The 24,122-nt window shown below is 47.3% G+C and overlaps 6 protein-coding genes across 6 annotated transcripts; 1 reads left to right on the top strand and 5 right to left on the bottom strand.

Moving 5' to 3' along the window:
• The first annotated feature begins 1,014 nt into the window (after positions 1 to 1,014).
• Positions 1,015 to 3,414, top strand: LOC127771367 (myb family transcription factor PHL11-like). The gene is made up of 6 exons (XM_052297267.1): positions 1,015 to 1,459; positions 1,852 to 1,928; positions 2,036 to 2,102; positions 2,209 to 2,281; positions 2,494 to 2,563; positions 2,659 to 3,414. The coding sequence occupies exons 1-6, from the start codon at positions 1,330 to 1,332 to the stop codon at positions 3,073 to 3,075; spliced, it is 834 nt and encodes a 277-aa protein (XP_052153227.1). The 5' UTR covers positions 1,015 to 1,329; the 3' UTR covers positions 3,076 to 3,414.
• A 316-nt stretch (positions 3,415 to 3,730) lies between these two features.
• On the bottom strand, positions 3,731 to 5,096 carry LOC127771368 (uncharacterized). Its single transcript, XM_052297268.1, has 5 exons — positions 5,051 to 5,096; positions 4,785 to 4,976; positions 4,620 to 4,667; positions 4,361 to 4,531; positions 3,731 to 4,116 (listed from the first exon to the last, which is right to left on the bottom strand). The coding sequence occupies exons 1-5, from the start codon at positions 5,066 to 5,068 to the stop codon at positions 3,898 to 3,900; spliced, it is 648 nt and encodes a 215-aa protein (XP_052153228.1). The 5' UTR covers positions 5,069 to 5,096; the 3' UTR covers positions 3,731 to 3,897.
• A 131-nt stretch (positions 5,097 to 5,227) lies between these two features.
• LOC127771366 (ubiquinol oxidase 1a, mitochondrial) lies at positions 5,228 to 7,926 on the bottom strand. Its single transcript, XM_052297266.1, has 4 exons — positions 7,498 to 7,926; positions 7,205 to 7,333; positions 5,757 to 6,245; positions 5,228 to 5,659 (listed from the first exon to the last, which is right to left on the bottom strand). Exons 1-4 carry the CDS (start codon positions 7,813 to 7,815, stop codon positions 5,600 to 5,602), a joined length of 996 nt encoding a protein of 331 aa, XP_052153226.1. The 5' UTR covers positions 7,816 to 7,926; the 3' UTR covers positions 5,228 to 5,599.
• A 1,622-nt stretch (positions 7,927 to 9,548) lies between these two features.
• On the bottom strand, positions 9,549 to 11,316 carry LOC127769352 (ubiquinol oxidase 1b, mitochondrial). The gene is made up of 3 exons (XM_052294902.1): positions 10,861 to 11,316; positions 10,141 to 10,758; positions 9,549 to 10,030 (listed from the first exon to the last, which is right to left on the bottom strand). The coding sequence occupies exons 1-3, from the start codon at positions 11,188 to 11,190 to the stop codon at positions 9,971 to 9,973; spliced, it is 1,008 nt and encodes a 335-aa protein (XP_052150862.1). The 5' UTR covers positions 11,191 to 11,316; the 3' UTR covers positions 9,549 to 9,970.
• A 1,940-nt stretch (positions 11,317 to 13,256) lies between these two features.
• LOC127769353 (uncharacterized) lies at positions 13,257 to 15,747 on the bottom strand. Its single transcript, XM_052294903.1, has 5 exons — positions 15,390 to 15,747; positions 14,843 to 14,973; positions 14,219 to 14,344; positions 13,907 to 14,034; positions 13,257 to 13,647 (listed from the first exon to the last, which is right to left on the bottom strand). Exons 1-5 carry the CDS (start codon positions 15,616 to 15,618, stop codon positions 13,332 to 13,334), a joined length of 930 nt encoding a protein of 309 aa, XP_052150863.1. The 5' UTR covers positions 15,619 to 15,747; the 3' UTR covers positions 13,257 to 13,331.
• A 387-nt stretch (positions 15,748 to 16,134) lies between these two features.
• LOC127769487 (putative protein Brevis radix-like 3) lies at positions 16,135 to 23,880 on the bottom strand. Its single transcript, XM_052295072.1, has 7 exons — positions 23,489 to 23,880; positions 23,041 to 23,209; positions 21,219 to 21,432; positions 17,550 to 18,007; positions 17,287 to 17,431; positions 16,705 to 17,162; positions 16,135 to 16,541 (listed from the first exon to the last, which is right to left on the bottom strand). Exons 3-7 carry the CDS (start codon positions 21,321 to 21,323, stop codon positions 16,463 to 16,465), a joined length of 1,245 nt encoding a protein of 414 aa, XP_052151032.1. The 5' UTR covers positions 21,324 to 21,432; positions 23,041 to 23,209; positions 23,489 to 23,880; the 3' UTR covers positions 16,135 to 16,462.
• Positions 23,881 to 24,122: the final 242 nt, after the last annotated feature.

Here is a 24,122-nt window from a genome sequence, read left to right on the forward strand (position 1 = left end):
ATCGAGCGGCGGCGGGGGCGGATTGAGGCGGGGCGGCACGGATCGACGCCGCGGCCGCGGATCGACGCAGCGGCGACCGGGATCGACGCATCTTCTTCCCTTCTCTCCTGTCCACCCCCTCTCCATCTTCTTCCCGGCGCGGGAGCAGCAACGGTGTGGGGGCAACGTCTCTCCCCCAACGCGGCTCCTCGCCTGTTCCTCGCCGAAAAGCTACCGAAACCACTCGACGCTCTGCAGAGGGTCGCAACGCTAGGTGAGGGTGCGGTCCCGGTCGACGTGGCGTGAATATTCCCCTCGGGAGCGGTGAGACCACTCTCTAGTCTGGAGCGTGGAAAATAGCCTAAGGAAAGGAAAATGGGCAGATAAAGATTAGTGAAATACGGAGCAGGCGAAATCGGCCAGCTGCCAGTCACAGGAGCGAGAAGTCAAGAAGCAAAGCTGGCGCGAATATTCGCGCGACATCAACGCCAACATCTTCCCCGTCTCTCTCGCTACCCATCGGCTCCACCGCTACCCTCTCCGCCCTGCCACCTGGCACCCGAATATTCCTTCCGCCCGAACTGTTGCGTTTACATGGCCCCACATCGCTCCGCGTCATTAGATTTAGCACTTTATCTTCTTCCACAAAGATTCGAATTTTCTTTCCGGTTTGGATCATCGCAACCGATCTTTTCACTTTGAGCTACTGTACCTTTTTTTTGTCGGCATAGTTGGACTAACGATGCTCGTGCCAATTGCAACGCAGCGCTCGTGCTACGCATCAGTAAGCTGTAGTAAAAGTATCTAGTCTAGTCGTCTAAACAATGCACGTAGAAATCAACACGGTTTGTGCGCCGTGCTCGTGCCAATTGGGGGAGCATTTTTATCCATCTCGTGTACGTGCCGGCGCCGCCGTGTTGGTGGCGAGCGCGCGGCGGCCACGCACGTACGTGGCCCCGCGCGGTTGGCGCGGGCGTTTAGCCGAGAGATGCTCTCTGGTTGGTTTGTTGGGTTCTTTTCCTTTTTTTTGTTTCTTGCGCCGTTGCATTGCACCCCAGCTCAAGCCTCCCTAGATTCCGCGCGCGCACACATGGATGCTTTCTCCTTCCTCCGCGCCACCGTCTCCGCATCCCTCGCGTCCTCTTGTCCTCACGCAGAGAGTAGACTTGCACTGCTCTTTTATCTCTTTCTCTGGCCACCAAGCTGGTTGTTGTATATTACTAGTGGTAATCCGTCGCCGAGAGCTGCTTCGTGTTGCTCGATCTTTGACCGGCCAGTGGGGTGGGAGGAGGAGGGAGGGAGCTAGTAGCTAGCGTGTTTGCGTTTTTGCCGGCGAGGCGATCGACGGAGATGTTTGAGGGGTGCTACGGCGGAGTCGGGTCGGCGGCGGCGACGCGGGACCCGAAGCCGAGGCTGCGGTGGACGCCGGACCTCCACGAGCGCTTCGTCGACGCCGTCACCAGGCTCGGCGGCCCGGACAGTGAGTCCTCTTTGCTCATTAGTCAGTTCGTTTCCTGCTTAGAATTTCTCTTCGCGGCACGGTGACGATAGTCCTCTCTGTTTCGGTTGGCACTTGGCAAAGGCAAATCGTCTGCTGATTTCTCTAAACTGCAGTGTTCATTGCATTGTTTATCCAATTATTTTTCCTCTGCCTGACTCTGCAGCTGGCACATAACTATGTAGAACTGCATGGTTAATTTTGGGCATGCAAACTAGTTTTCAATTTCAGTGTCAAGAATTTCATTCGAAGAATAGTACAAAAACATCATTTGTCATGCTAAATAAAAATATCACGCATAATCCAGTTTGAACCTGCTTCCTTTAGCATAGAATAATTGGTTGTCTCCATTCTGATCGTGCTTCCTGCAACAGAAGCAACACCCAAGTCGGTGCTCAGATTAATGGGCATGAAAGGCCTCACTCTGTACCATCTAAAAAGCCACCTCCAGGTTTGAACTCATTTCATTGATAAAACATTCCATATAGCTGCTCTTTTCTTTTCTGTTTTTTTTTTCGCTCAGTTATATTAACACAGTGCTACTTGTATTGTGACTAGAAATATAGACTGGGAAGGCAAAGCAAGAAATCAGCAGGCCTGGAGCTAGCAGTAGCAGACAGTGGTGGTATGTACCTACCTTGAAATATTACTGTCATGACTCATGAGCAGAATCAAAAGGATCATGCATTAAAGCTAAGATTTGTCCACACTTCCTACCTTTATTTTATCAGAATTTACAGCGGAAGGCATCAGTTTTTCTATCGGAGCGCCTCCAAGGAATCCTGCCGGAGGAAACAACACCGGGTAACTAGCAATTGTCCTTCTGCTTGTCCTCATAATGCACTACAATAGAATCATCATAGTCTATTACAGCTACAATGGTATATTTGTAATGGGATGTAAATCCTACTAAATGCTTTCTGTTATGTTATCTTTGGGGATTTTTAATTTCCTTCAGTGGAAGTTCTATGAGTATCTGATTTAACTAACCATCTTTAGAACATTTTGTGAAGCAGAGAAATACCGCTTGCAGATGCGCTAAAGTATCAAGTTGAAGTCCACAGAAAACTGCAAGAACAACTTGAGGTTAAACCGTTCGACAGCTTTTGCATCAATCCATGAGCTTCTACTTGCCAATGATTTCTTCCACGATTGCTAAAAGTGCTTATGTCTACACTCAGGTTCAAAAGAAGCTGCAGATGCGAATAGAAGCCCAAGGGAGGTATTTAAAGGAAATACTAGAGAAAGCTCAGAAAAACATTCCCCCGGATGCAAATGGGTCTGCTAACCTCTCATCAACCAGATCACAGATTACAGACATCAACCTAGCTCTTTCAGGTTTCATGGACAATGCAACACAAGTTCAGGAGGAAAACAATGAACTGATGAAACCTATATCTGATGACAACCTAAAAGTTAATAATTTGGGCTTTCAGCTCTACCATTTAGGAAGTCAGGAGAGTAAGGATGTTAAGTGCACTCCAAAAACTGAAGAGTTGCTTCTACTAGACTTGAATATTCAAGGAGGATATGAACTCTCTTCTAGAGGAATGCAAGGGTGTGAGTTGGATCTGAAGATCAACCAGCAGAGAAGATAGAGAGTTGTTTCACAAACCTAACAGTTTTGGAAAGTTGACCGTTCGCTATTAGTTTATTCTTTTTCCATGTGCCAGTGTTGAGCATGCTTGTGTTCACAAGTTTGTTTTTCTGTCTGCTAATGTTAAATTTCCTGAAAGGAACTTCTGAATAAATATGGAATTATTTAGTTATTTGAAGCTTCAATTGCATATACGAGTGAAGTGTGCAAAATGAGGGAACATCCAACACAGATGTGTATATTCTATCCAAGTATCCTATAAATTGATGTTTTACTTTTGTTCTTATTATCCTATAAACTGATGTTTTGTTTTTGTTCTTATCAAAGCAAGCATTATTAACTGGTCAAACATGCCATCCATAGGTGTATTGACTTATTGAACTTTGACCTTCTTTTTTTTTTCTGTGATCAAACCTTTGGCCATACCTTATCTATTCAACTATTAATTATTGCAATATGTGCAGTACCGTGTTACCATACTAACGCTATTTTTTTTTTAGTTCAGAACACAAATCAGATCCTTAGCATATCCCTCATGTAGCTTGACCAGAACTTTTATATTCAGCCTTAGCAACATCACAAAAAAATACTGATAAGCTGCTTTCGCAAAACTAACTGAGAAACAAAACAAAACTATTGTTACCCAACTGCATAAATGGGACAAGTAACTTTTATATCTTGTCAATTAACCAACTGAATAATGTTTAGAAAACTAACATCATCTTAAAGAGCATGGGAAACAGAAGGTTCTAATAAAACTAGACTAACCTAGTTGGATCCAATATTCATGCCAATCATGCTTGATGGCCAGGATTCCAACAAATCACTTTCCCCATTTCGAGAGGATCAAGCATCCAAAAATTGTGAAGCATACCGCAGCCACTGAGCCAACCACGAGTGCAAAAGCATACATCTGGCTTGGAAGGTTAAGTTTCTCTTGAATACCCTTCAATCCTTTATCGATCGCTGGTGCCAAAGCAGCTGCACCAGCAACTCGGAATGGCCTAGTAACATTGTTACCGGTCCACATCAGGATAACTATCTGGCACATCAGAAAAACAGATGAAGGTCAGACCTAGGAGCCTGGCAGTTTTGCATTGCACAAAAAGCAGACAAAGTTACACTGCCATCTAGAAGAGGTTATCATTAGAAGAGCATCAGCACTACCAAGCGTTGCTATGTAAAGAAGTATAAATCTCATCTGATATTCCTCGCATCGCCGTACATAAATTGGATTCAATGAGCAATCAAATGATAAATTTAAAGCAAAGCCATGGAGTCCATACCCCCAGCAAGGCCTTGAGATTAGCCGCAGGGTTCTTGCCGGTGCTCTTCTCGTAGCCGAGGAAGGCGAGCACGAAGAACGTCGTGTAGGTGACGGCGTCGAACAGCCCGTAGGCCAGCACGGCCGCCAGGCCGAGCTTGGCCACCTTGGCCCTCATCTCCGCGCTCTCCGCCTACAAGCATCCACGCAGCCAAAAAAGGAGTTCATCAAAATCAACCAAATAACGCTCAATCCCATTGATTCGACGGGTACAAACTCACCATCCACCTGGCCCAGAACCCGCCCTTCGGCTGCGGCTCCGGCTCATCCTGCAAATCGAGCAGAAATTTGGCGAGAGCTTAAGTAAGGATGGGATCCCAGACTCCCAGTCATTCAGAACCTCAGTTCAGGTGTGGTTGGGTAAGTGATAAGACGGTGAGAGACACCTGAGGATCGGGATGTGGGTTTGCGGCGGCGGAGGCGCGGGGGAGATAAGCGAGCCTGCTCCCTGCGGTGGCGGTCACGGGGAGCGGGCACAGTGGTGAGCGGCACCAACTGCGCGGCGGCGGCGGCGTCGCTGGGTTTGGCGGCGCGAGGCCGGCGTGGAGACCGAGCGGGTAGAGGGTGACCGCGGGACGCTGCAGGTGTAGGGTGTACATGTCAGCGAAGGAGACGGCGCGCGGCGGATTGGGACTGAGGGTGCAGGGCTGACCGGTGAGATCGACTCCATCTCTGTACGCCGTCCGCGTCACAACAGGCAATTTGGATGAAGACAAACAAGATAACGTAAACAAGAGAGTGCATCCAGCGTCTAGGCAAGCTGAAATGGGAACATTACCACCAGAATTGTGACAGACATCAAATGGACAAAATTATGCTCAGACCTGCCTTAACAAAAGAATGGTGTAGTATATATAATTCAGCTGACAATAGTGTAACGAAAGAAATTCAGGTGCCATTACATCCAAGAATTTAGAAAGACAACGCCACACATAAGACAGGGGATGGAATATATGTACATGAAGACGGTGCGGCGTACGAAAAACAGGCTCAATTCAGAGCGAGATGGTTCAAAAAAAAATCTCCTAGATTTGTACTTCAAACAAGGAGACTCCTTATTCTTCAGTACTCAGTAGTTACTAGTAGCAATTATCAAATCCGATACAGCTAAAAGAACTCATTTTGCTTTCCCTGAAAAACGAAGTATACTCATTTGATTTGATTATTAGTGATGCAAATCCTCGGCAGTAGATAAACATCCTCAGTGATATCCGATCGGCGCAGGGGTCTGCTTCAGCTCCATGCCCTGGTAATGGATGTCCTGCACGCCACAACCCAAGATCAAATCACACGTCAGAACCAATTCAACAGCATACAGCCCTCGTTAAAAGAGCAAGATAGCTGCTGATCATGCGTACCGATGCGAAGTGATTGACGTCGCGGTGGTGAGCCTCGTCGGCGCGCACGACGGTGACGACGTCCTTGAGCGTGGCGTTGGCGGGAAGGCGCCAGTAGTCGATGGCGATGGCCGGGGCAGGGACGTTGTCGATCTTGCCGGCCTCGAGGTCCTTGAGGAACTCGGTGTACGAGTGGATGGCCTCCTCCTCGAGGTAGCCGACGACGCGGTGCGCGAACTTGGGGGAGACAAGGTAGCCCAGGAAGTAGGCGTTGAAGAAGACGCCCTGGACGGTGATGACAAGGGCGCGCTCGTACCACTTTGGGTTCGCCACCTCCATGAAGGTCATCAGGTGCATGCGCTCGTTCTCGGCCTCCTCCAGCAGCGTGCGGATCCAGCCGCCGCTCTGCTCGAAGCGCCGGAGGGACCGGAGGTGGAGCAGCATGCCACCCACCATCCCCGGCACCGCCGCCACCGTCTCCAGCATCATCGCGCGGCAGCCATACCTCCTCTGCACCCAACCCAATTTGCAGTGTTAATCATTGACAGTTACAGCGATTAGCTATCGACCAGAGATCATTTCCACATAGAAACGGATCATGTAATATAATTGATCTTCCAAATTAGCCAGAAGACATTAGAATCATATACATATTAATTTAAACTAGAAAACAATTGGATCATCAATCATTGTAATGCAAACAGTAATAAGCCTATGATTGATTTAATGGGCAAGAGATTAACAAATCAAAGTTGAGTCCTTCTCACAATGCGTGTCCTTTTCTTAGCCGTTGTTATCAGATAGTATAGCGGAAAATAAATGGACAAAGATTTTCTACACATAGGTGCCATAACATCCATCATTTGCATGCGACTCAAATAGTTATAGAAAAAATTAAAAAAAATTAGTAACATCGATTGTGATGATATAAGTCTATACACAAACATGCATGACTAAATTTGATCTACAACTAGAGAAACAAAAAATAATAAAATCAGACAGTGAATAGTACCCGTAGAGCACATATAAAATTTGTTATTTTTGTTTTTTTATATGTTGGTCGAATTTAGACTTACATGTTTGTATAGTGTCTTAGTATTATTATAATCTATCTTATTAATTTTTGTAAAATTTTTATATAACTGTTTAAATTGTATGCATACACCTAGGTGCTATGTTATCTACGTGTAGAAAATACTTTCCGAAAATAAAATCAATCATACAGGTGGATCAGGTAGAACCCACGCGCCCTAAACACAAATGGCATCTTCCCGGAAGCAAGGAAACCGAAATTCTCAAGTGCCCTGGTTGCAATGCTACTTTGCCTCTTATGACACGCCAAGAGTCACGCGGCCTCTCAGTTTTTCGCTTCGAAAAAAAGTTGAACTAAACACACACAGCGATAATTAATCACCCGGAGAATCAAACGGCGGTCGGGCGGTGCATGGTGATCGAGTAAGCACAATTACCTGGAAGAAGATATCAGTGGGGAAGCGCAGCGACTTGACGGTCCAGTAGGCGATCTTGTCGAGCAGCGTCTTGGGCACGTGGTGCTTCGTCAGATCGATCGAAGTGTCCGCGGTGTAGGTCTCCCATGGCTGCGGAAAATCGAACCAAAGTTACACACGGCGGCGCGACAAGTTAAGTACGGAGCCTATCTCGGAGTACGTATGGATGCATCGATCTGGCGATCAATCTACGGGACGAAGAGGATCGAAACATGAAACCGATCAGGAGCAAAGCGAAGCGCAAGCGCACGTACCCTAAAGCAAGACCACTTCCACTCCGTGCCGTCCTCCCGCACCAGCTTCTTCGACTGCTCGATCCCCCAGTAGCTGTTGACCACCACCTCCTTCTTCTCCGCGTCCGCCTTCTTGGCCTCCGCCTTGGCCGCCGCCTCCGTCGACGCCACGGACGACGTGGACATCAGCCGCAACCCCCACACCCCGGGGACGGCTTCTCCGCCTGCAAGGAACGGCCTCGCCGCCGCCGCTGCCGCCGGAGAGGTCGCCGACGCGGTGAAGAGGCGGACGCCGCCGACGTGGCGGAGGATCGCCGATCCGGCCATCCGGGAGCTCATCGCCGCCGTTGATGTCCCCCGAAACGGCTTGACAACACCAAAAAGTTTGGGAGGAATTCTTAGAGGCGCCTTTTTGTTGACGAGATGGTTGCGATTTGCAAATGGAGAGGGTTTTTTTGGCAGGATTTTATATAGGGAGAGAGAGCGAAAGGAGAGGAACCGGTGGTGGGGCCACGCCGTCAGTGACGGGGGAGGTGGGCTTTCCTCGGGCTTTTCTTCTTCTCCAAGTTGATCGGTTAGTAGTGCTGTAGTAGTACTACTAATTGTGATTTTTTTTTCAAACTGCCTGTGACTAATAATAAAAGTTCACATGTTTTCATTGCCAAAGTATGTGATGTGTCGTTGGTACACGCATCACATGTTGATTGAGTTTTAAGAGGCTAATGTAACAAAGTGCACAAAGTCAATTTGAAAACAATGCGTCACTTGTACAGGTGGAGTACAAGTGTACGTAGTACAAGTAGAATATTCCGTTTAGAACCATTTCACACCAAGGATATTTATGCGCAAGCAATTTGCAAGTGCCCGGTAGTACAAGGAAAACGGAACGTACAACAAAGCCAAAGCCAAAGCCAAACTGGAAACGAATCCTGATTCTGTTGCTTGTCTTGTGGACCAAGAAAGACTCCAACCATCCAGGATGGCAGTCAAATTAGGCAACTGCTATTATTAGATCCTTAATCTAACCACTGACAATTCCAGAACGTGACTAAACAGCTCTATTGCTAATTGCTAATTAAGTACTCGCACTCATAGTATACGCAGCTAGAAACATCTGGGATGTTGCTTTTGGAAAGTGCCTCCATGGCGGTGTACGTGCTTGCCACATGAACCACAATCTGAATAAGCAAACGTGTCATTGGTGTTATCGCTCATGACAGCTCAGTAAGTGTTTATACGCCCGTAATATATAACGCACACAAGGGAAATAACAATCCAGTGCTTGTATGCGCATAATGGACACAAAAGGAAATATCAAGCGTAACTGTTGATTTATTTTTGTTCCCGGCAGGTATCATATTTTCGTTTACTTAATTGCCCCTATAAGTTATCTTGCAAATATTCCCAGTGTCGCCAAATAATTTTGCTTCAGTTGGACTACCTTTCGTGTGTGCCTGTAAATGACTTTTGAGCTATGTGCAAATGTTTTTAGTGCGTATGAAAATTAAAAATAGCGAACTAGCATAGCTGGTTAAATTCTCTATGCTAAAACCTACATACCCAAGTGCTCACGTTTAAGTTCTAAGCTTAACACAGGTGCTCAAATTTACTGCTAATTATTTTTCAGCCATAGGTGATAACATTTCACAGCGAGGTGCCTATATGGTATATGCCGGTCCAGTCTTCGTCTGCCAATAATAATGAATGCTAAAAGAAAAAGGATTAAAGATAACACACCAACTTTTTTATTACTGAAGTGGAGAGGGAATATTGGGAGGAATAAAAAATAATTGACATTTAAAATTATATTAACTTATGGCACCTCCTTAATTAAGAAATGTAAAGGGGCTTAAAGAAATTATTTTTCTACACTTACTTCCTTCAAAAAAAACTCCTGACTGATTTTTCAAGTTAGGAGTTGATTTTTCTAAGACAGATGGATTACGTGGGCAATAGAATAGAATTGCAGGTGAGCCATTGTGTTTGTGCTTCTTTGGTGATTTTTTTCTGAGGGCATATTGAAATCAAGAGTCCAAAAAAAGAAAAAAGCTTAGTGTGAATAGTATTTGAACTTGTCTAAAAGAGATTCCATTTGCCTTTACACATTTGGACTGGATGTTTGGTCTTGGTTGTGTGCACGGGCCTCGTATGGTTATGCCAAAACAGCAAAACGTACTTGATCAGCCAACGGCCATGCTTCCTTTGTTAGCAGCAGAGCATCTTGACAAGTGTTGCTTGCTGTAATTATGAACACGTACATACTTCTACTCCAAAAAAAAAATCTTGCTATATTGTTATTCACAATTTGCATAATCTCAGCATGCATATAGGTACTAAGGTACAGGCATAAAACGGAGTGACAATAGCATTAAACAACATTAGCTTATTTACATACATACACAGAACAAGTTTATCCCAGATAGGATGTAAAATACGCATGTAGTAGCAATAATGGTGATGAACTGAGCAGGCATCGCCCGTTGATGAATGATGATCAGTGATACCCGATAGGCGCAGGCGTATCCTTCAGCTTCATCCCCTGTTGCTGGATGTCCTGCACGAGTGATGTACCAACACGAGAAACACGATCGGTTAGCTAGCTCAAACCCGTTGACAAAAAATAAGCAGGCGAGATTGGTTGTTTTCAGGCTGGCATATGCGTACCGATGCGAAATGGTTGAGGTCGCGGTGGTGCGCCTCGTCGGCGCGGATGACGGTGACGACGTCCTTGAGCGTGGCGTCGGCGGGGAGGCGCCAGTAGTCGATGGCGATGGCCGGCGCCGGCGTGTTCTCGATCTTGCCGGCCTCGAGGTCCTTGAGGTACTCGGTGTACGAGCTCACGGCCTCCTCCTCGAGGTAGCCGACGAAGCGGTGCGCGAACTTGGGGGAGACGAGGTAGCCGACGAAGTAGGCGTTGAAGAAGACGCCCTGCGCGGCGAGCACGAGGGCGCGCTCCCACCACCGGGGCTGCATCACCTCCAGGAACGTCATCAGGTGCATCCGCTCGTTCTCGGCCTCCTCCAGCAGCGCGCGGATCCAGCCGCCGCTCTGCTCGAAGCGACGGAGGGAGCGCAGGTGGAGCAGCATGCCGCCCACCATCCCGGGCACCCCGGCCACCGTCTCCAGCAGCAGCGCGTGGCTCGCGTGCCGCCGCTGGAAGAAGAGGTCCCTGGGCACCGCCAGCGACCTCACCGTCCAGTACGCCAGCTTGTCCGGGAGGCCCTTCGGCTCGTGGTGCTTCGTCACGTCGATCGACGTGTCCGACGTGTACGTGTCCCATGGCTGTGTCACAATGCAAAAGAAACACACATCATGAACACGATCAAATCGAGAATTCACCGTGCAAAAAAGAAGCGCACACATCAATGGTTGATGAGCGCTTACCCTAAAACTGAGCCACTTCCATTCCGTGCCGTCCTCCTTCACGAGCTTCGGCGGCTGGATGCCCCAGTAGCTCACGACGGCCTTCTTGTTCTGCGGGTCGGTCGCCGCCGCCGCCGCCGTTGCCGCCGTCTCCGGCAGCTTCTCGGCTGCGCCTTCTTTGACGTCCGCGCCGGCGCTGCTGGTGCTGGCCATCCGCGCGGGGAAAATCCTCGCGGCGGCGGGCATGACGCCCCTGGCGCTCGCGGCGAGCCCGGAGTACACAGGCTCGGCGGCGAACAGGCGGGGGCCCAGGTGGCGCAGCAGCGTCGCTCCGGCCATTCGGGAGCTCATCTCGGTGACTAAACTAAACTAATCACGACAACAACAAAGGCTTGACTTCCGTGTGATGATTCTCAGAGCGCCAAAAAGGCTTGAGAAAAGTTACGGGAAATGAGAATTCTTTGTGGTTGGCTTGTGTTGCTGTGATAGGTGGTGTGGCGGGTCGATGTGATTAGCGGGTGCGTTTTATAGTGGAGCATCCCGCGCCGGCGCGTTGCTTCCTGGACAGAGCAGGGCGGCTATAGTTCGATTTGCGTTGTAGAAGTAACTGGTCTTCGTCGTCTTCCCGGGGAGTTCGCGAGGGATCGGGAGAGCAGGTCGGCCTCAGCCCTCAGGTGATGCACTGATGCCGTGATGAGGATTACGGTTGACCTGACCTTTCAACGGGATGTCGTTTCTTGGTTTGCCGCTGAAGGATTCTGCTGCGCGATGGTGGCACGGGTGAGTGGCAACATGGCAACGAAAGAATCCTGCACGTCGGTTTCCTTGAAGTTTGGCGACCGGTGCTAGTCAACCGGCGAAGATGGACTGACATTTCGCCGTGGCTGGAAAGGAGAAAATGTGAACATCTAGTAAACCAGAAGATCACTTGCATGCGCAGCACCGGTCCTGGAAAGTTCGACCCGATATCAAAAGGGAAGGAGGATAGCAGGGAGAAGCTGCAGCCCGCAGGCGTTGAGTCCGTCAGAAATCAAAGAGTTCCTGCGGAGACTAGTTTCCGCTCCAAAATTATTTTTCTATAATTTTTTCGAAAAAGATTATACGTCAATATATTACTCAATGTAATTAGCTAGACCAACTTATACCAAGGAGAGAAAAAAAACAACCAAGGAAGAAAAATAAAACTCATACGACAGGTAACGCTACTCCAATCAGCGGGAGAGGGCAAAGCCACGCTACACTTCCAACAAATCCCTAAAGAAAGCAATGCCCGCTAACGACCACAACCGATCCTCCGAAAGGATGGATTATTTTTCTTCTATAAAGAAAGCCCATTCTGAAAATAGTACGTGTAGTAAGCGTTGTTTTCCTAAGAAAAAATCATGATAAACACAAAATACTTTATATAATTTTTAGAAACCATCTAAATGTCCATGCTCGCTACAGATAAAATAATGTATTAATGTACTTTCACCTTTTGCTATAGAGAATATTCATCCTACTTTTATTTTTTTAGGAGCTACCCATTTAGATTCGATCTTTTTAATATTAAAAAGTTCAGGAGTTAACTTGCAAAAATTTCAATGCGGTAGGTGAAGTAGCAAATTCACTATTACCATCACTACTTTATTTCTAATTTCTTTTCTTTTAAAGGGATATAGATTTACTAGGCCGTCAATTCGGCGTATTAAACTATGATAAATTTTAGCTAAAAATTGTATTCTTCCATATTTTTTCGGTCGACGGAGTACTATTGCATAAAAGGTGTTACACCATACTTTTAATTGAAGATAGTCCTAAATTTCGAGCAAGTCTAGAAGAACAAGGTATTATAGGTGCAGTTAGTTCAACTATTACCTATGCATCGATAAGAGCAAGATTAATAGTATAACCAACTACTAGCTCCAATTCATCTATAGCCAATCTAATAGCTTATTTATACAATAGTTACATACTACACTATTAATACCTGGTCCCACCTGTCATATACACATTGTGTCTTGAAGTCCGTGCTACAGCTGACTACAAATATATAGCCCGCTGCTCTTCTCTCCTTATTTATCTGCTTAAAATATGTTTACAGCTGGCTTATAGCCTGCTATTGTACCTGCTCTAACTAATTTCAATGCAGATAATTGTTCCATTTAAACTCAGGATTACATGATGATGATTAACCCAGTAAAGTGTGGAAAGTTTTTAGAATATTAGCTGAAAAAAATATCTAAGTGGAACAATCAATCCCGCTTGTAAACTACCAGTATATGAACTGGATAGAGGTTACAACTTACTAGCCATTGCTTCTCCACAAAAAGGATTCGACGGCTCAAAGGACTTTTAAGTTTTAAGCCCAAAAAGGGACCTCATACTCCGCAACACGCGGCATGGTTAAGGCAGCAGCATTTCTGGCTGCACACATGTAAATAAAGAAAATTTTCTTCCCTCAAGGACCAGAATCGGCTGATATCATATACAGTGCCGCAAGCGTCTATAGTTTACAAGAATCTCTCCATGATTTCATAATCTAACAGAAGTTCTTTCAATCCAATCATTTTGCTGTACTGCAAAGTAATCCAGCCAACAACGGATACATATGCTACAAGAAGGCAGGCACGCTTAAGCCGACAGGCAAACACTCTGATGCTATGCTTGCTTACACTGGACCCAACAACTGCAAGGACTAGTCCTCGGAGACTTCTGAGTAAGATAGTGATGAGTAAGGCACTCAAAATACCAGCCACAACCCCTGCCATTACGTATCCAAGCATTCCAATGGAATTGAAATCCTCCAACATATAGGACTTCGATAACCTTCATAATCCGACATATTGGAGATACAATGAGCATCAGAAGAACAAAAACATTGTAAATAAATAATGCAGATATGCAAGCAAATTATGTGTCTGAAAAGGAAGATATTTAGTTCCAACTTCCAAGTATTCACCATTCTGCAGTCTGCAGATTAAGCAGATCTGGGTTATCATCATCTGATGGAGCTAATGTTGATAAAACAACATGCAATGTTGATGCAGTCCATATATGGGAATGTTTTAGAAGCGAATATACGTACAATACAAATATCCTCTTGAGCATCTCAATTGTTGAAGGTTCTTCGCTGGTGCAATTGAACAGCCTATCTGAATAAATATCAGCCTTGCTACTTCCCAATGTGTATCTGCAACTATACGATTCATTTACCTACATGAAAAAATGGTGATGAAAAGGAAATGTCGAAAAGGAACTAGTGCCTCCAACTAAACATGAAATGAGTAAAAGGCATGAATATTCCTAAAGATCCCCAAAACCACGAGGAAATTTTAACTACAAAAGCATCGGTAAATATTACATCTAGCAGAGAACAAGATGCTAAGTAGTACACTACCTTGAACTTCAATGTTGTTGACCATGCAACACCAAAGTCAGGCCGGCAATTCAGCGGAAGAGCCTCCTTTGGGGCCTCTGCCACCGCATAAGATGTCTGACCAGAAAAATATTCTGTGTATTCAACCTACAGCAACATAAAAGCAGAACAAATTGAATAAATAAAAATATCTATTAAAATATGTAATAAATAATTGAAAAGGTGATAAAAAAATATTGATACTAAGCTAAACGATGGACAGACAGTAATAAGCAGGCTGTGCAACGCTGCAAGTCGATGCAAATCTAAGGAAGTTGTCTTTGCAAATTAATTTATGCATAAACTACTAAGAACTAGAAAAAAGCTATAACTGTTTGTCAATAACTGGGAGTTGAGCTATTACCTATAATTTGTAAGCATCAGTTAAAAACATATAAAGTTAAATCTAGAGGCATTGAACATGATATCAGCCTCATTAGTCATACTAGTAACAGTTAACGTTAGACTCTAAAGCATTGTTGTGCAAGCAGAGTGGCAGAAAAGCAGCAGGCAAATGAAACATTTCATCAATCAAGTGCTTATAGATATGCCAATGACAAAGTAAATTATATTTTTTTTAAAAAAAATAACACCACAATTTCTCACCTCAAAGACTGAAGCCCAATAGTAGTCATCATGGCATCGAAATTTTCTATTACTCGAGGGGTAAAATACATGCTTAGCTCTATAGTTCAACAGTCCGAGCTCACAAACTTTTGATGACCTAAGATCAACACCTGAAATGTGCCGACAATCACATCAAAGCTAGATCAGTCCACACATATTCAACTCAAGTTGGTCTAGACAGAAAAAAAGATAATCCATAAACATTAGTATTCAAGAACACTAACTCCAGTATACTAGAAACCAATAGCCAATGAACACTCTACAATAGTACAACTAAGTTTCTAGAATAGTAAGTCAGCAACATGTCACAAATAACTATTACATTTGTAAGAAGCTTGCTAAAATGTACATCACAGAACGGAATGGAGCTTAGATTCGCATTAAACTCTTCTCTCATACAGCCTAGATAGTTTATCCTCGTCATAATTCAAGAACTGTGCTGTCCGTGCACAAATCAGTTAGCTCTAGAACTGTAACGATAGAACTAAATCAGGAAAGGACTGAAGAGACAGGAACGGCCACTGACCGGTGGAAAGGATCCGGCAGGTGGAAGGCATGGAGACGGACGCGGTGGAGGAGAGACTACCAAGGACGAGACCCGCGAGCCCGACGACGAAGGAGAAGAGGAATGACGCCGCGAAGGGGGCGGCCACCCCGAGGGCGCCGCGGACCGCGGCCCCCGGCCGCCGCCGTCTCGGCTCCGCCCCTTCGGCCGCGGCGACCTGTGGCGCGGGCTCTTCCTGCGAGGGATCCATCACGTGGACGGCCGATCCATCGGTCGAGGGGCCGGCAAGCGGCGGGGTCGCCGGACTCCGGCGATGGGGAAGGTAGTGCACGTGGAGTCGGGTCGGACTCGGAGGGTGGGTGGGTGGAATTGGGCGCAAGCGGTTGTGGTTTTTCTTGGGCTAAGATAATTTGGGCCGCTCGTGTGGCCGTGTAGAGACCTTCAGCGCAGTAAACTAGTACAAATTTTACCGACGTGGCGTTTATTAGTGTGGCCCATGTACGGCCCACAGGAATTTATTTTTGTGGAGGATTGTACAGCTTGTTTGGCAACTTGGACTAAGGAGATCGGGAGGTTATAGGAGAGAATTGTTAGTGAGATTTAATATGAAAATTTGATTTTTAATCCCGCTATTTTGTTGGTAGATGTAGTGGAAAATGATAAGGAGTCCAAATGAAGATCAGATTTAAATGAAAACGAATGACTGACATTATGACATTTGTTTACACAACGTAAAAGAGAATTCCTCTCAGATTTCATAGCTGAGTATAAAGGAACGGAGGGAGAAATCCGGTAAAGGATTTGACAAGCTTACGAATAAATTGAACCAACGAATATGAAGATTTGCGTTACAAGAAAAATTTAAGCAGCAACCAGGTGAGAACACATCACCACGTTATATATGTTGTCTACACAAAGAGGGACACAGCATCAAAGATACATTTCACTCCTATCCCTACCAACTTTCACTATTTTGTTTTACCTTGCACTGTAACAAGGATAACCGATCAGCAACTAACAGCGGTATCACCTCTCCCTAATCTATCTCCCTTTTTCTCTTGATCTGCTCGACTCATGCATAGATGTATGCCTTGTTACAGATACTGTGCTTGTATTCTGTCTCTGTTGTGCTCCCACCAAACCTTCGCCCTGTCCTCACCAAACCTCTCGCGGCTGCAGAAGCAGAGAATCAATTAAGTACGATTAAGCATGGATCAATCAGAAAGTAGTCCCTAGGCGAGTATATACATGAAATTCTGGTTAGATTTGAAAGATTTGTGTTGGTGACATGGTAAACCTAAGATGTTTTGGCTATCCGTGCGTGATTAGTGTATACCTGAACCGGATGCGGCGGAGCTCGCGGGTGCCGTCGCCGAGCTCGCGGATAGTGAGGCAGACGCCCGGCTCGTCCTGCTCGATCCACTCGGTCGCCTCCATGTCGCTCGCGTTGCTGATGGACACGGAGGCCTCGTCGCGGGACGAGGTGGTCCCCCGCGACGGGTCGTACAACGATGGGACGCCGCCGCCCGCCGCGGACGGGCCGGCCGCAGCGGAGTTGAGCATGTTGAAGTGGTGCGCCCACACGTGGTCGGACGGGTCGGGCACTGCCGCCGATGGGTAGCACGCCGCTCTTGTGGAAGCCGCCGCCGCGGCGTAATTAGACGCCGAAGCCGCCATCGCCTTGCACGACATGCTCCTTGCGATCGGCTCTTTGGCCAGCGACGACGACGTCGCCGGCGTCACGACCGGACTCTCCCGGGTCGATCCGCCCCTGGAGCAGAACGATGATTCTCTCTGCATTCATGCACGGTCCAGATTTTTCAGTGAGTTGCATTATTGATCATGCAGATGAAAACAACGTGATGATTTCGAGGTAGCATAGAATGCCCGTGAAATCTTTGAAGGGCGTAGTACCGACCAGAACAGAGTCGTCGACGGAGGACGTGGGAGTGGACACGCCTTGCTGCCGGCCGCTGAACGTCTGCACGTTGTACAGCTCGACGATGCGGTCGTAGTTCTCGCCCCACCAACGCTGCGCCTCCCACTTGTTAAAAATCTCTCGGCTACACACACCAACACGCACGTGCGTGAGAGTTAACTCTGGACAAATCGCTCGCACACAATACGTGCAGAGAATACAATCAACCGTGGAAATGGAGCAGATATGATCAGTGTCAGAACCTGAACCGGATGCGCTTGAGGTCGTTGCCACCGCCGGGGAGCGTGACGAAGGTGATCTGGACGCCGGGCTCCACCTGCGCCGTCCACTCCCTCGGCACGGCATCCTCCACGACGGTGACGTCGTCGGCGCCGGCCTCCTCCTCGATGCTCTGTATCCACGTCGTGCCGCCGGGGCTCCTGCCGGCATCCTGCTGCCAACCTCGGTTGCACTTGCTCCTGGTCATGTCCCATGTCGCCATCGACGTCGACGCGGCCCGGACGGGCGGCGGCGGCGCCGCTCTCGTGTACATGTAGGCCTCACCTCCAGGCCTGGTCGTCGTCATGAACGCGGAGTCATCGATGAAGCCCGGGTACGGACGGCGGTAGCTCCTGCTCCTGAACGAAGGGCTACCGGCCGTCGCCGCCTTGTAGTGCTGATGCTTGTTGGAGCCGGAGAACTTGAGCACCATGTCCTTGAGCTGGAGACAACACATTGCATCGTAGGAGCCTAGTTAGCTACCACTCAGTCACGCGAGAATCACTTCGCGAGTGTTATGTGCATCAGCTCTCACTGGAATTACTGGCATAAGTAGCTATCACATCGTATAATATCTGTGATACATTTACATGTGTCAATACTTAGCTTGCTTGGATCAAAAGTAAATAGTTTTTTAATCATGAACATCCATAAACATGTGTATCCATATGTGTGACCTTTAAATTAGGGAAGACCGAGAATGATGCCTGCTGACCGATGACCTCATATGACAAACAGGTTTAAATCAAAAGTGGCCACTGGCTGCTAGCTAGGTCACAAAAAAAAAAAACTAGTAGTAACACACAAATATACTTGGTACAAATTAAGGACCACACTAACTGGCTAGTGACACTGCACACGACACAGGAGGGAAATCTTTACCCTTTTGTCTGAATCAAGGAACCGTGGCATGCATGCCTCATGGCTGCATATCTATCGCAGCCTAAGCTCAAAGCAACATAGTAACCGGTGCGGGCGATAATGACAGCTCGTCGCGCGCAAAGGCGCGCGCGGCCCGGCCGCTCGCTGGCTCGCTCGATCGCAGCACATGCAGCATGACCCCTCCACCGCATGGATGGCATGCATGCACGCATGATGCGTTGCGTGCGCCGTGCGCGCTCGCTTAAAAAGACACGAGACGCGAGCCCGCAGATGCAAGACGCGAGCCATACGCGAGACGAGCTGCGCGCGTTTGCGTGGCCCGCGGCCGGCGGCCGGCAGGTGCAGGGGCCCAGGCTGGGCCTAATTAATCCGTGAGTGTATAGCTCGCGTCGCGTGCCAATGCACCGTGGCCCGCTTCGTATCCGGCTTTATTCCATCTCCATTGCAGCAAGCAAGGCAGATCCTAGTTTTAGACTTTGTGTTTTGTTCGTGGCTAACTTTGGCATATTCCTAACCTTAGGTAAGGCATATGGTCAACAGAATACTGACGACACCAATGACCAAGGTAGATAAGGAATCAAATGTTTTGATGTTGGACTATGCGGCTGGAAATATAATCTGACACAACGAACGAACCAAAGACCACCTAAGAAACTAGGGCGGAGATAAATCTAGGACAATTACGGCCTGAACCTTTGGTTTTTCTCTCCTTATTAATCCTTTGTAAATCCATTCAAATATCATGAGAATTTTGAAGATCGAACAATTATATTGGTTAAAATTCTTGGCTCCTTCTCTGTAAGAAACAACGGCATGCTTAAGGGCTTGTTTCATATTGATGCCATTTCAAATCGTATTTTTTTTCTATAAAGTTATCAAATATATACATCTATTTAGTTTCTTACTAAACTCTGATAAATAAATAAGAAATCTTGCTAAAGGCAATATTGTCAACTTGCTAAAATTTTAGCGATGCTAAAATTTAGTACTCCTCCGTTTTTTAATAGATGACGCCATTGATTTTTTCTTACATGTTTGACCATTCGTCTTATTAAAAAAATTACGTAATTATAATTTATTTTGTTATGAGTTGTTTTATCACTCATATTACTTTAAGTGTGATTTATATCTTATACATTTGTATAAAATTTTTGAATAAGACGAATGGTCAAACATGTAAGAAAAAATCAACGGCATCATCTATTAAAAAACGGAGGTAGTAAGATTTACTTTGATTACAATCTGAATAGGCCTTGAGACGTGCCAACCTAAGACATGTATTCAACCAAACACCCCCTTAGAAACACCACCAAAGCATGCCTTTCTACAAGGGAAAAAGGGTGGACACCAGCCAGCCATCAGGCAGGCAGCCACAGGGGCACCTTGTATCTACCTTATGGGCATCTCTTTAGGGCAAAGGGAATGAACGAATGAGAAAAGAAGGGGAATGTGTGTGCATAGCATGGGAACAAAATCAAGCCACGATGTGGTTGGCAAAGTGGCAAACTGTCCAAAGTTTAGGAGTGGTGGCGCCCGGCCGGCCGGCTGGGATGGGGATCCAAGCAGCAAAGACATTAAAGTGGCCTTAATTCTTTCTCCCACCACATCTACTCATCCTCCCTTGACCAGCTTTGTCGAGGAATGTCGCCAGAATTTATCGACGTTGAGTGCTAAAGGGAGGCGATTGAACCACTGTCATTCACATCGTACTTTTGGGCATGGCTCAACATCAACATTTCCTAGCTACTGTAGTCAGCAGTTGTATCACTGTTGTAAAGTTGGACGACGTAGGTATAGGTTTTTCAGAGAAAACACATAGTCTTAGCTAGGGACATCATGCTGATCACTGCTCGTTGATTTGTACTACCTCTGACAACATACCAAACTAGTTTAATTGCCTATGATCAGTACTAAAAATGGCTTTTCTTAAAACGTAAAATGTCATAAAGTTGCATACTTGTATATGCAGAAATGAACAATATCAATCCATTGTAACTTGTGAGAAGGTACGGCTAGAAATTAAAAGCATTTTGGAGTATGTTTGCATAGGACGATCGAGAGTTAGATGACCTGAGTATAGGTACTCAATTGATTGCGTCTGTGTCTGCATTGCGTGGGGCGGCGGAACTAGTAATCCTATGATTCCGTAAAGGGGCTAAGGGCCAAAATAAATGGCAGTCATGGCTACAGAAACTTGCTCGTTTAATAGTACCTAGTACGTACACGGCCACCGTACCAGGAAATGGCGACGGACGCTTTGCTAGTAGTTTGTCTCTATCACACGCACATTACTTCGTCAGTTTTCAACCACCGTGACTTTGGACTCTTTGCCAACGTACACCGGCTGATCGATCTGCGGGTGACCTAACCAATCGGACGAACGAATTCAATTCAGTTGCAAGGTTGCAACACAGCGCATACGTCCCAGATCGGCCATGCTTGGGCAATTCCTGGGCATTGCTGGTAAGTAGAGTACTGTTCTCTCTCTCTCTCTTTTTTGTGACATGGGTAAGCAGAGACAGAGCACTAGTGGTATACTACTGTACAGTCTCAGTGGTCGTCCATCTTGGCTGCCACCCCTGGTCTCCCCCTCGTCTATTAACTGCTGCTACTACTATCTCTTCCTCATACAGACAGAGCTAGTAGCATGTAGTAGTACACTCTATATACTGCAGTACTGATGGCAAAGTAGCAGGTGTAAATTCGATCCAGGAGTAGCATGTACGAGAAGAAGTTTAGATCAAGACGAAGAAGAAGGGACAGACGGGTACCTGTGAGGTGAGGGACTTGACGGCATCTCTGCCGTGAGGCGTGGCCGCGCCACGGGACCCGTCCTCCCCGCCTTCCTTGGAGGAGCACGCGATGCATGCCAGCATCTTCTCTGACCCCCTCTCCCTATCTGCCTCCCTCTCCTCGATCGACGACGACGAGACGGATCAATCAGTAGTCAATCGCTCCCCCCACAATCTCACCTTGTGTATCGAACTGCAAAAGTGTGTGCATTAGCGTTACATATATAGTACTACCACAGTACGGCTATCTATCAGAATTGAAGCCGCTGTAACGAAAGATCAAGTTTGATCAGACATGCTGTCATGTAGACACTACAGCCCACGGCTACAGTTGCATGCATGCATGTGATAGAATGTCTATCCATGAGATGGTCAAACTTTGTCGTTGTTCGCATGGCAATAGTACACTTAGTACATGTATAGTACACATTTCCATGATAATTAAATGAGTGCGAGATTTCGTGTATCCACGCACACGTATGTACGACCAAAATAAATACACGCCGAAAGTACGTACTCCTATCAAGTATCAACAGTGACACTATCACTCTAGTATCCTCTAGCCATAGCCACAATCTACAATGTACTGTAATAACGTAAAGCGGTTTCCAAGCCGGTGTGTGACGCCATTCTAGTACCACACACCATTTGGACCAGACGTGCCATGCCATCCTTGCATCTCACATGTAAGCACGCGAACACAACATCCGGTACACTATGCGAGCACAGAGCTATCCGGCCGGTCCGTGACCACGCACACGTGCGCATGCGTGTGCGTCGGAGGAGCTGTCCTTCCGGCTCGTTGAGCAACAGAGAGCAATGCAAGCATGCGTATGTACGAGAGATAGCTATAGCTAGGGACTCTGGAGCTTCAATTCGCCACCGGCGTCAAAACGGGGCAAGCTGGCTGGCTAGCTGGTGCAGTGGAGCACTGGAGCCTGCAGCGACAAAAAAGTATAGCACCAGCATAACAAAGCAAGCAAGACCCATGCCAATGGCAGCATCACAGTCGTTCACAGCTACTCCTGCATGCATGGCATGCATTCGCAGGCTGCTCTAACACAGTGGAAGAAACGCTACGCGGGGCAAAGCAGATCGATCGACGGGCACAGGCACAGAGATTCTTTAATCGCCATGCCACATGACACACACACATATACTACTAGTAAATCAAAACTGAAAAGCAGGTTGTAGTAGTAAAATACGGTCAGCTACATTGCGGCAGGGAAGCTTCTGATGTTTACGCGCACATGGAAATTTATTAACCACCAGTGTGCTATGGCTAGCTAGCTCCGCCCGTTTGTGTATGTGTTGTGCACAGTGTTCATGCAGATGAGGCGCAGCTACCCACGCGAGGTAGGCAGGGGCGTATGGGGAAGACTCCAAACGACACCAACAGCAGCAGCTCGGTGGACGAGGCAGGGAGCCGCTCAGATGTGTATCAGCTACAGTCACTGGAGCTGGGGCCCCACGCCCTCCCCCAGATCAACGTACTGCCTGGACTTTATTTTTTTTTCCTCCTGCTCCATCCCTACCGAGAAAAATATGGGCCCCGGCTAAAGCGACCGGCTATCGAGTGACTGCATTGTGGAGCCCGGTAGGGTTTTTGCTGATTATCTTTTGCGCTTTTTTAATAGAAACACGACGTGATAACCTTAAACACGGTATTGTGTGTGTTTTCTTTTGGCCGGTGGTAGTAATTTCTTTTGTACAGTAGTAGTATCAGCTAGTAATTAATTAATGTTGCTGTAGAGGGAGAGAGAAATGAGAGGCACAGTGAGAGTGATGAGATGATGCTTACAGGTAACTGACGGCCCCCAGATAGCTACGTTAGCCACAGCTCTCTCTCTCCTCCGAGTAGCTCTCTCTCTCCTCCGAGTTTGCTCGCCGTGTAAACAGTGTGCGTACCCAAACCACCTACGCGCGCGCTGACCGGGTTGCTCCGCCTCCTCTTCCTCTCTCTCCGGCGCCTGAAATGATGCGGACAAAAATGTGCCAAAATAAATATGTATACGCCTAGAAGCGAGAGCGGGATGCAAGGAGAAACGGCCTTTTATTTTTGACACCAAGATAAACGGACTTTGACTTTCTGGTGAACAGAACAGGGTAAGAAACGGCATGCAAGACGAGAAAACAAAACATAGAAAAAGTGTAACTCAACACACACACACAAAAAAAAAAAAAGCAAAGCAAAGATAAGACGAAGCATCAAGCAAGCTGGTTGCGTGCGTCGCCGTCACCACCATTACCTTCTCCTCCACGTCGCCGGTGAGCGAACGAGCGCAATTTGCAGCCCGCCGGTCGGCTTCACCTTCGCCGCCCTTTCGGTTTCGAGCTCTGCCTCTGAATCGACTCGGAAGCCTTTGGAGATAGCACAGAGAGAAAGGCCTCCCTTGTCTGGTCGAGGAGTGGATGCGGCTGCGTCAATGGCGCCAAACACAGCGGCGGCAAAGATATCAGAAGCTACGCAGCGACGCTGTCGCCGCACAGAAACAATCTGGGACTGAGTGGGAGATTCCTCTCGCAGTCGCAGGAGAGAAGAGCCACGAAGCGAGAGAGAGAGATCGAGGTGGGGAGGGAGAGAACACCGCGGGCGTCGCGCTGGGCCGTCGGATCCTTCCCCGATATACGACGAGAGGGCGCCGAGTGCACAGGCAGTGCAAGCCGTCTCGTTTCCGGCCCATATATAGTCCCTCCCCCACGGGACACGCGGCGGTCCCCGCGAGATCGCGGCCGTCCGATCCTGCGCGGCGTGTGGTCATCTCCCTGGTCCTGGGCTGGGCCCCACCTACGGTGATTCGCTGCAGGGCCCGCGAAGGCCCGGGCCCAGGCACGGACCGTGGCGATGACGAACGTGCTGCGGTGGCGCGATCAGGACCGTGC

This window comes from Oryza glaberrima, chromosome 4 (assembly GCF_000147395.1).
Source record: "Oryza glaberrima chromosome 4, OglaRS2, whole genome shotgun sequence".
Lineage (NCBI taxonomy): Eukaryota > Viridiplantae > Streptophyta > Magnoliopsida > Poales > Poaceae > Oryza > Oryza glaberrima.

What these genes read in the sequence shown, in the direction of transcription:
- LOC127769487 (XM_052295072.1), bottom strand. Translation starts at nt 21,323, where the DNA reads ATGCTGGCATGCATCGCGTGCTCCTCCAAGGAAGGCGGGGAGGACGGG. An exon ending in CCGTCGACGACTCTGTTCTG is followed by an intron (nt 17,163 to 17,286) that starts GTCGGTACTACG and finishes GCATGAATGCAG; the next exon opens with AGAGAATCATCGTTCTGCTC. An exon ending in CTCCGCCGCATCCGGTTCAG is followed by an intron (nt 16,542 to 16,704) that starts GTATACACTAAT and finishes CTGCTTCTGCAG; the next exon opens with CCGCGAGAGGTTTGGTGAGG.
- LOC127771368 (XM_052297268.1), bottom strand. An exon ending in GGTTCTGGGCCAGGTGGATG is followed by an intron (nt 4,532 to 4,619) that starts GTGAGTTTGTAC and finishes GGATGCTTGTAG; the next exon opens with GCGGAGAGCGCGGAGATGAG. An exon ending in ATCTCAAGGCCTTGCTGGGG is followed by an intron (nt 4,117 to 4,360) that starts GTATGGACTCCA and finishes CTGATGTGCCAG; the next exon opens with ATAGTTATCCTGATGTGGAC.
- LOC127769353 (XM_052294903.1), bottom strand. Translation starts at nt 15,618, where the DNA reads ATGGATCCCTCGCAGGAAGAGCCCGCGCCACAGGTCGCCGCGGCCGAA. An exon ending in ATTGGGCTTCAGTCTTTGAG is followed by an intron (nt 14,345 to 14,842) that starts GTGAGAAATTGT and finishes ATGTTGCTGTAG; the next exon opens with GTTGAATACACAGAATATTT. An exon ending in CAACAACATTGAAGTTCAAG is followed by an intron (nt 14,035 to 14,218) that starts GTAGTGTACTAC and finishes TTTTTCATGTAG; the next exon opens with GTAAATGAATCGTATAGTTG.
- LOC127769352 (XM_052294902.1), bottom strand. Translation starts at nt 11,190, where the DNA reads ATGAGCTCCCGAATGGCCGGAGCGACGCTGCTGCGCCACCTGGGCCCC. An exon ending in GGAAGTGGCTCAGTTTTAGG is followed by an intron (nt 10,759 to 10,860) that starts GTAAGCGCTCAT and finishes ATTGTGACACAG; the next exon opens with CCATGGGACACGTACACGTC. An exon ending in ACCTCAACCATTTCGCATCG is followed by an intron (nt 10,031 to 10,140) that starts GTACGCATATGC and finishes TCACTCGTGCAG; the next exon opens with GACATCCAGCAACAGGGGAT.
- LOC127771367 (XM_052297267.1), top strand. Translation starts at nt 1,330, where the DNA reads ATGTTTGAGGGGTGCTACGGCGGAGTCGGGTCGGCGGCGGCGACGCGG. An exon ending in CAGGCTCGGCGGCCCGGACA is followed by an intron (nt 1,460 to 1,851) that starts GTGAGTCCTCTT and finishes TTCCTGCAACAG; the next exon opens with AAGCAACACCCAAGTCGGTG. An exon ending in ATCTAAAAAGCCACCTCCAG is followed by an intron (nt 1,929 to 2,035) that starts GTTTGAACTCAT and finishes TATTGTGACTAG; the next exon opens with AAATATAGACTGGGAAGGCA.
- LOC127771366 (XM_052297266.1), bottom strand. Translation starts at nt 7,815, where the DNA reads ATGAGCTCCCGGATGGCCGGATCGGCGATCCTCCGCCACGTCGGCGGC. An exon ending in CCACTGATATCTTCTTCCAG is followed by an intron (nt 6,246 to 7,204) that starts GTAATTGTGCTT and finishes GGTTGGGTGCAG; the next exon opens with AGGAGGTATGGCTGCCGCGC. An exon ending in ACGTCAATCACTTCGCATCG is followed by an intron (nt 5,660 to 5,756) that starts GTACGCATGATC and finishes TGTGGCGTGCAG; the next exon opens with GACATCCATTACCAGGGCAT.